We start from the raw sequence: 8,965 nt of genomic DNA on the forward strand, positions 1-8,965 counted from the left end.
CTGGGCTGCGGCCACGTGGTATCGCTCCATCCGCTGTTCCAGTGCTTCCAGGAGAGTCCTTGGGGGTGGGGGAACCTCTGGGCCCAATGAGGGTGGGGGGAGGGTTAAGAGTCTTGGAAGGGGAGGAAGGGGACTGTCTTGCCCTGGCCCACTTGCCCGCCCAAAGTCCCAGGAGCCTACCTGGTGTGGATGGCATCGTGGTGGGAGCCGGAGGCTGCAGTGGCGGTGATGGTGGGTCTTGGGGCAGCTGGTCTGGGGGCAGAGAAGTCCAGTGCAATGAGGGGCTTGCTTGTGGCCGCCCCTACCCCCAGCCTGGTGTGGCCTGAGCGGGTCTCCGAGCCTGACCAAAAGGGGCGGCAATATCAGGAAGTCAGTGGAAGCCTCCAATAGTCCTGGAAGGTGGGCAGGTGGGGTCCTTACCAGGTGGAGGGGGCAAGCGGGACAAATCCACAGGCTCCCCACGGCTCAGGGCCTCCAAGCTCTGTGAGAAGGAAGGGGGTAAGGAGAGGCTGGAGCTGGAGCCAGGTCCCTGTGGGGAGCCTCCATGCCCTGCCATGTGACAGAGGACTCCCAGTTCTGCCCCTTCCTTTGTCCCTTCTTGCTTAAGCCTCTTCTTACACTTAGGCCCATTTCACAGAAAGGGTAAACCAAGGTTTTAAGAGATGCCACAAATGGCACCTAGGGACTGATGAGGCCAGAATTCGAATTTAGGTCTGTCTGACTCTAGAGCCCACGTTCTTTGCCACCATGTAATGTTGGAAGCATCCCATCCTTTCCATACGACACTGTCGTTCAGTCTGGACACACCTTGGCCACACGGAAGTATCTGGTGGCGGCGGAGGTATCTCCCTGCTGCTTGGCATGAAGGGCGGCCAGCTTGTACTCACGTTGGCGGCTCTGCAACTGAGCCAGGGGGCCAGTGCTGCAGGGACCTGGCAGGGAGAAGAGCACACAGACCATTTCTATTCTCACAGCAAAAACTGTTCTTAGGCTCATTTTATAGATGTGAGAACTGAGGCTCAGAGAGGGGATGCTGTCTCCCCAAGGTCACACAGCATGGTGGCGACTCAGCTTAGGCCTGGCAGGCTCCAGAGCCATTGCTGTTTTGTGCCCCAAATTTTTTGGCAAATTTGATGTACCGTTAAGCATTTTTAAGTTGATATCTAAAATTTTTTCATCTTAAGTTTTAAAAGTGGCCAACATTGTCATTCCCAGTATCTTGCAAATATTTACGTTTGAAAAAGAAAAGCATTGCACCACTCTTTTAAGCCTAATGTATTTTAACTACTTTGGTGATTTGGAACTCATCAATATCCACTTTTTATTTTTTTAAAAATATGACAGAATACAAATAAGGCAAAATTCACCATCTTAACCATTTTCAAGTATACAGTTCAGTGGCATTAAGTACATCCATTTGTTGTGCAGCCATCACCACCATCCATCCACAGAACAGAACACTTTCATCTTTCCAAATTGAAATTCTGTCCCCATTAAACACTAACTCCCCATTCCTCCTCTCCTAAACCCTGGCACCCACCATTCTGTCTCTATGAATGTGATTCCTCTAGGAACCTCACATAAGTAGAATCAGACAGTATTTACTGTCTTATTTCATCCAGCATAACATCCAAAAGGTTCATCCACATTGTAGCATGTGTCAGCATGTCCTTCCTTTTTATTTATTTTACTTTATTTTTTAAATCCTCACCCGAGGGTATATTTTTTACTGATTTTTATAGAGAGAGGGAGAGGGAAAGGTGGGGGGTGGGGATGGGGAATGGAAGCGGGGAGAGGGAGAGAAGGAGAGAGAAACATCCATCAGTTGCCTCCCATATGTGGCCCAACCAGGGATCAAACTTGCAACCTAGGTATGGGCCCTGACCAAGAGTCGAACCTGCCACCTATGACACTCCAATCAACCGAGCCACCTGGCGACGCAAGAATGTCCTTCCTTTTTAAGGCTGCATAATACTTCACTGTACAGATATAGTGTTTTGTTTATCCATCCATCTATCATTAGACACTTGGGTTACTTCTACCTTTTAATCATGCTGCTATGAGCATGGGTGTGCAAATATCTCTTCATGTCTCTGCTTTCAATTCTTTTGAGTGTACACCAACATTTACTTATAAAACACTTACCAGGGTTCGCTTTTATTTTTATTTTATTTTTTTAAAAATATATATTTTATTGATTTTTTACAGAGAGGAAGGGAGAGAGACAGAGAGTCAGAAACACCGATGTGAGAGAAACATCGATCAGCTGCCTCCTGCACACCTCCCACTGGGGATGTGCCCGCAACCAAGGTACATGCCCTTGACTGGAATCGAACCTGGGACCCTCCAATCTGCAGGCTGACACTCTGTCCACTGAGCCAAACCAGTCAGGGCAGGGTTCGCTTTTAGCAGTTGGAAATTGCATACTTCTCTTCTTTCTATCCACGTCCCCCACAGAATTTAATCCTAACATTATCTATGTGGGGACTTGACAACCTTTTTTGACCACCCTATCATACATTTGTAACCAAAACACACTTATGTGGTGTGTTGGTAAAGTTGGGAAACAGAGGATTAAACTGCTTTTATTTATTTTTAAAAAATATATATTTTCATTGATTTCAGAGAGGATGGGAGAAGGAGAAATAGAAACATCAATTATTTAAAAAAAGGAAAAAACTAAAAGAACAAAAAAAGAAACATCAATTATGAGAATCATCGATGGGCCACCTCCTGCACGCCCCCCACTGGGGATCAAGCCAGCAACCCAGGCATGTGCCCTTTGACTGGAATCGAACCCGGGACCTTTCAGTCCACAGGCCAAGGCTCTATCCACTAAGCCAAACCAGCCAGGTCTAAACTGCTTTTTATTTTATTTTATTTTTTAAAATATTTTATTGATTTTTTTACAGAGAGGAAGGGAGAGGGATAGAGAGTTAGAAACATCGATCAGCTGCCTCCTACACGCCCCCCCCACCCCCCCCACTGGGGATGTGCCCGCAACCAAGGTACATGCCCTTGACCAGAATCGAACCTGGGACCCTTCAGTCTGCAGGCCGACGCTCTGTCCACTGAGCCAAACGGGTTAGGGCCTAACCTGCTTTTTAAACAGCAATTTAGTTAGTTTCAAATAATAGGCTCAATTTGTTTTCAGAGGAAGTATCTCTAGATTGAAAGTAATTGGTAAGTTGTTGGTATAAAAAACCAAAGCACAAGCCGAAACCGGTTTGGCTCAGTGGATAGAGCGTCGGCCTGCGGACTGAAAGGTCCCAGGTTCGATTCCGGTCAAGGGCATGTACCTGGGTTGCGGGCACATCCCCAGTGGGAGATGTGCAGGAGGCAGCTGATCGATGTTTCTAACTCTCTATCTCTCTCCCTTCCTCTCTGTGAAAAATCAATAAAATATATTTAAAAAAAAACAAAAAAAAAAAACCCAAAGCACAAGCCCAGCTGGTGTGGCTCAGGGGTTGAGTGTCGACCTATGAAGCAGGAGGTCACGGTTTGATTCTGGTCAGGGTACATGCCCAGGTTGCAGGCCGGATCCCATGTGGGGCATGCAGGAGGCAGCCGATCGATGATTCTCTCTTATCATTGATGTTTCTATCTCTCTCTCTCCCTCTCTTTCCTCTCTGAAATAAATAAAAAACAAAAAACAAAGCACAACCGATACACCACCCAGTGACCACAAATCCTAGAAACACCTGGGAAACAGCCTGCATTGTGCTTTTGCATACTGACAACTGGACCCAGGGCTTTAAGTTTGAGGGCACTCGCCTGAGAAGGTGTGTACAGGTTGAACCTAAACACCTTGATATTTGATTGATTTATTATCGCACGTCTCTCTTGGCATTAAAAAATTTTCTCCTGGGGTTGAATTACTGTTACAATTATATTTAGCACGTAATTGAGCATAGTATAAGTACCTCTAGCTTTCTGATAAAATACCTTTACAAACCAAGGGTAAAATTTTATCGGCAAGGTACCTCTTGCTGACACAGTAAAGGCTGGGTCCACCTCCTAACATTTAGCTCCTGATTCCCATTCATTCCTCTCCTACTTTATTTTTTCCTTTTTTAAAGTGTAGAGAAACCTGCTTCACACCAAAAAATAGATGGGAAGAAGCAGAGTCTTGTTATTGCAACGTCACACCCCAATTCTCCGAACCCCTGCCAACCTATATGCCAAAAACCCCATCATGAAAAATTTGGGGTGATTTCAACTAAGGATTCCAGGTGACAATTTCCAATAGTCCTCCTTCACCAAAAACAATGGCTTAGAGACCAGCCTGGCCGCTAAAGGAATTATAGACCCCGTGTTCACATTCTCAACCCCAGGCCATCCTTTTATACTGTCTAATTGGTTCCCATCTGGGAGCGTTCGCCCCTGGAGCAGAGCCCAGAGTTCAGGTTCTAGAAGGGAGAGGTTGCGTACTCCTTTCCTGTATGGGAGGAGGGCGACCCCAGAGGGGGAGGTTGAGAAGAAAAACCTCCAGGTAGGTGCGTCCTCCAGCCAGGTGAGGTTTAGTAGAAAAGACAGACAAGCTGAGCGCTTGAGAATTATCCACTTAAAACTCTGTATGTGGGAATGTTATTCAGCCCTAAAAAGGAATCAAGTTCTGATACAAGCTGCAATGTTATCCTGAGTGAAAGAAACCAGACAGCAAAGGACAAATAGTGTACGGTTCTACTTATATGAAATATCTACAAGAGGCAAATTCAGAGACAGAAGAATAGAGGTTACTAGGAGCTGGGGGAGGGAGATGGAGATGGGGAGTTAGTGTTTAATGGGGACAGAGTTTTGGTTTGGGGTGAAACTTGGAAAATAGAGGTGATGGTTGCGTGACGCTACTTAATTACACTGAATTACGGTTAAAATGGCACATGGTATGTGATATATATTTTACTACCACCACACATGAAAAAAAGGGTATTCATGAACTGCAGAGGCATGCAGACCTCAGAAAGGGAGAAGTGTTTATAATATCGAACAACCAGTACAGGGCCCTCATAGAGGGGCCAACCACTGAATATATCCTCCGACAGCCCATGTCAACACCCTGCTCCCAGCCTACCTGGGGGCAGCTGGGGCTTAGCCAAGCCCAGTGACGAGGCAGGGGCAGTGGAAGGAGGACCCTCCACTGTGACCCTGGGTTCTGGGGCCGGCAGGTTCATAGAGCCTGGCAGGGTGGGTGCAGGAGTGTGGCTCGATGGGGCTGCTGGGCCCTTCCCCACAGCAACAGGTGGTGGGATGTCCTCTTCGTCAATGGCACTGCCCTTCCGGACGGAGGCCAGCAGGTTTTCCAGTGTCTGGAAGAGGGTGTAAATGTGGGTTTTGGAAGCGCACAGGACTGAGTGCCGGGGCAATGGTGGGGTCCCAACACCCTCCTGTCTGCCCACTCACCTTAAGTCCCCGCTCATAGCGCCGCACCTTGGCACTGTCTCCGGCTTGCCTAGCACTTTCAATCGCTGTCTGGTAGAGGGCCAGCCTCTCCTGCAAGGTGGCCTCCAACCCTGGGCTGGGGGCTGTGGCTTTTGGCTGTGGGAGGGGCCAGGGGCATGGCGTGGGTGGGTGGTGACCCAACTCGGCCCACTCTGAAGGTGTCCTTGGTTGAGGGCCTACTGCACACCAGCCATGTCACCCCTGGGCCAGTTGCCCCCACCTGGGAGGGACAGAAATTGTCATACCCTTTCCTAGTATAAAGAACGGGGGTTCAGAAGTGTCCCATCACCTGCCTGAGGTCACATGGCTAAGAGAGTCAAGGGAAAGCCTTGAACCCCGGGCTACAGGGAACAGAATTGTCAGAGATATACCTGGGCCACAGGAGGGTGGGACTCCGAAGTCTTCTGCTCCTCCCCAAGGACCTCATTAAGTTCCGCCTGCAGGGACACAGGCCGGAGGCTTGCATGGGGGCCCAATGGATGGGGCAACAATGGGAGGAACCCTCCTGCCCCACTCTGGACACGCACCAGCAGGTCATCATCAGCTTCCACATCCTCCTCATCTGTCACCTCCTCCTCCTCCTCATCCGGGTCTCTCATGCACAAGCTGGCCATCTTCTCAATGGCCTCCATGGGTAGGGGACCTGGCAGCAGGGGGAGGCGCCAGGTGGACCGGGATCTTTCAAGAGTCCCCAGCCTCCCATCCCAGTCACCCACAGCCCCAGAGAATAGGGTAGTAGGCATTGGGGCAGCATGTCTCCCTCCTGGCACTTCCATGGCACCCACTGCTCTAGATCCAGCCGGCACAATCCCACTCCCCAGGGACCTCACCGGCCTTATCCCTTCCTTATGAAGCCTGAGTTCAAACTCTGGCTCTGGAACTTTCTCACTGTGGGACACTGGGCAAGTTGGGTGACTCAAACTTTTTGTGGCTCTGTGTATGTCCAAGAATTAGCCAGTAGATGAATCCACAATGACAGAATTTATGATAATGAGGGTCAATTGTATTAGCTAAAAAGTGTAAAGGCTATGTCTGCTGTCTGGGCTCCAGCCCCACTGGACCAGTTTAGAATCCTCTGCCCAATGCCATCTCCCCCAAGGCATTTGCATGTGCTGTGACCCCCTCCCAGAAGTGCTCCCCACCTTTCAGGTGGCCCTCCCCATTATGCGTGCCTCCTCCAAGAATCCCCTCCCAGCTCATAGGTGTCTCCCAATGCTCTGTGCTTCCCCCATCGCAGCCCCGATCACAGGACAGTGGGTTGGATAACTCACCAGGACCTGTGTGAAGTGCTTTAAGAACACTAGATGATTAATTCCTGTAAGTGAGGTTTATTCCCATTTTATAAATGGGAAAACTGAGGCCCACACAGGTGCTGGGACTCATGAAGTCACAGCCAATAAGTGGCTGAGCTGGGATTGAACCCTCACTCTGGGTACAGAGTTGGTAGCTTAACCTTTAACCCAGACCTGTGGGTTTCAGGAGGGCAGGGACCTTCTCTGTCTCCTTTCCCCCGCCTTCCCAGCACCCAGCTCTGAGCCTGCCCACAGTGGAGCTCGGGAAATGTTCCAGGGATGGACTGAGAGCCTCACCTTTGCCTCGGAGCTTCTCCAGGGTTTGAGGCTGGCCCCCAACCAAAGCCAAGAACTCAGCCTCCAGTTCCTCATGGTTAACTCCATCCTCAGGGATCATCAGGCCATCCGGGGAGAGATCAACCAGCAGACCCAGCTGTGGGAACAGAAAAGAGTTGTCAGACCTGGGGATGCACCACACCTAGCCATGATTGACCCAGGGTCCCCTCGGGAGGAAGGGAACCCAGGCCTTGTGGCAAAAGCCATCTCCCTGGGAAGTGTCAGAAGTCTGGAACAGGCCCAGAATGCAACAGGTGTCTCAAGATGGCCAGGCCTCTGGCATAGATCAGCATGGGGCAAAGGGCACGCGGAGAGACCCAGGTCCCTGCTCCGAGTCCACACCCATGGTTCGCTGCTTGCAGAAATCGGTCGGGAAAACAGGCCCCACACCCTGCCCAAAGCACAGCAACTCTGCACACCTGGGCTTTTCCTTCCAGCATCCTCAGCAGAGGGGGTCATGCAGGAAGTCCTGCCCTAGCCGGTTTGGTTCAGTGGCTAGAGAATCGGTCTGCGGACCAAAAGGTCCCGGGTTCGATTTCGGTCAAGGGCACGTACCTCGGTTGCAGGCTCTTCCCTACCCGGGCCCTGGTCGGGGCTCGTGCAGGAGGCAACCAATCGATGTGTTTCTCTCACATTGATATTTCTCCCTGTGTTTCCCTCTCACTTCCACTCTCTCTAAAAATCAGTGGAAAAATACCCTCGGGTGAGGATTTTTTTAAAAAAGTAAATAGAAGCCCTGACAGTAACATGACTTTGAAAGTCGGGTCTTTGCTATGTAACAGACCATTTTCCTATCCTTTCCTATCCTATCCTATCCTATCCTATCCTATCTTATCTTATCCTTTCCTTTCCTATCCTATCCTACCCTATCCTGGTTAATGACCCATCATGACATGATAATGTTAGGATGAACTATACAAAATTGCTCTTTCTGTGGATCAAAAATGACCCAATATTGGCAATTATATATGGCTTCTTCTAATACTATGAACAATGACAATAATATTTACTGAGTGCTATGTTCTAGCACTTACCATAAACTATTCCAATGAATTTTCACACCTGTCCTGTGACACAGGGACTCGTAGGGCCTCCATTTTACAGATAAGGAAACTGAGGCTGAGAGCTGTGAGGCCAAGTATCCGATGTGCAGGGGTTAGGAGGGAACTTCAGGTTGGCCAGACTCTAACACCTGGGTACTAAGCAATGGCCTGGGTTCCTTCCATTAAAGCTGAGAAAAATCAAACTTTCGGGTGCCTGGGGCAGAGGAGATGGGAGAGCAGGAGGGACCCAGCCACAGCCCTGTGGGCTCATGGCAGCAGCTCTGGATTTGCACTTAGCTCTGGCCAACCTGTCAATCCCCATGACCTTGGCCAGGTGTCTTTACCTTTCTGGGCCTCAGTGCCCTCATCCTTATAATGGGGATAAAAAGAGTCTGACCTGGCCTGGCTGATGGGAGGGTTCAAAGCTGCTCCGGGCAGGGGAGCAGCACCTGTCCTTATCCCAAGTCGAGGCCTTCCCCTCCCCTACTGGGGCTGTGTGGCAACAGGTGGCCCTGAGCCTAGGGCGGGGCGCCAGAAGCTGGGGAGCCAGGTCCCGTAGGCCGCACTTCGGGGGGTCGAACCGCACTTGGGGGGCGGGGACCGTGGCTCACCTGGGGGGTAGAGATCAGGTTCCCTGAGGGGTGGGGAGGGTTCCTTCGGCGGGGCCGCGGGATACAGACTCACCTGGCGGGCGGCGGCGGCGCCTCGGCCCGGGGGTCCCGGGGTTCCCTTCCTCTTGTGCATCTTCCAGGCTAGATGCCCAGACCACGGCCCCCTCGCCTGGCCTTGCCCTGCCTCCTCCCCCGGGGCCTATGGCCGCGCACGCGCCCTTCCAGAGCCCTCCGCCCCTCGCCG

General features: G+C 50.7%; 1 protein-coding gene across 1 annotated transcript in view; it reads right to left on the bottom strand.

Moving 5' to 3' along the window:
• The window catches only part of CC2D1A (coiled-coil and C2 domain containing 1A), a 17,340-nt gene extending 8,381 nt beyond the window's left edge, over positions 1–8,959 (bottom strand). The window contains exons 1-10 of the mRNA XM_006761398.2: positions 8,795–8,959; positions 7,029–7,164; positions 5,967–6,082; positions 5,811–5,876; positions 5,401–5,535; positions 5,072–5,306; positions 808–932; positions 421–481; positions 181–252; positions 7–77 (exon numbers count right to left, since the gene is read on the bottom strand). Coding sequence (XP_006761461.1) covers positions 7–77; positions 181–252; positions 421–481; positions 808–932; positions 5,072–5,306; positions 5,401–5,535; positions 5,811–5,876; positions 5,967–6,082; positions 7,029–7,164; positions 8,795–8,854 — 1,077 coding nt within the window. The 5' untranslated portion in view covers positions 8,855–8,959. The remainder of the gene's footprint in view (positions 1–6; positions 78–180; positions 253–420; positions 482–807; positions 933–5,071; positions 5,307–5,400; positions 5,536–5,810; positions 5,877–5,966; positions 6,083–7,028; positions 7,165–8,794) is intronic.
• Between the last annotated feature and the right edge of the window lie 6 nt (positions 8,960–8,965).

This window comes from Myotis davidii, unplaced genomic scaffold (genome assembly GCF_000327345.1).
Source record: "Myotis davidii unplaced genomic scaffold, ASM32734v1 scaffold1238, whole genome shotgun sequence".
Taxonomy (NCBI): domain Eukaryota; kingdom Metazoa; phylum Chordata; class Mammalia; order Chiroptera; family Vespertilionidae; genus Myotis; species Myotis davidii.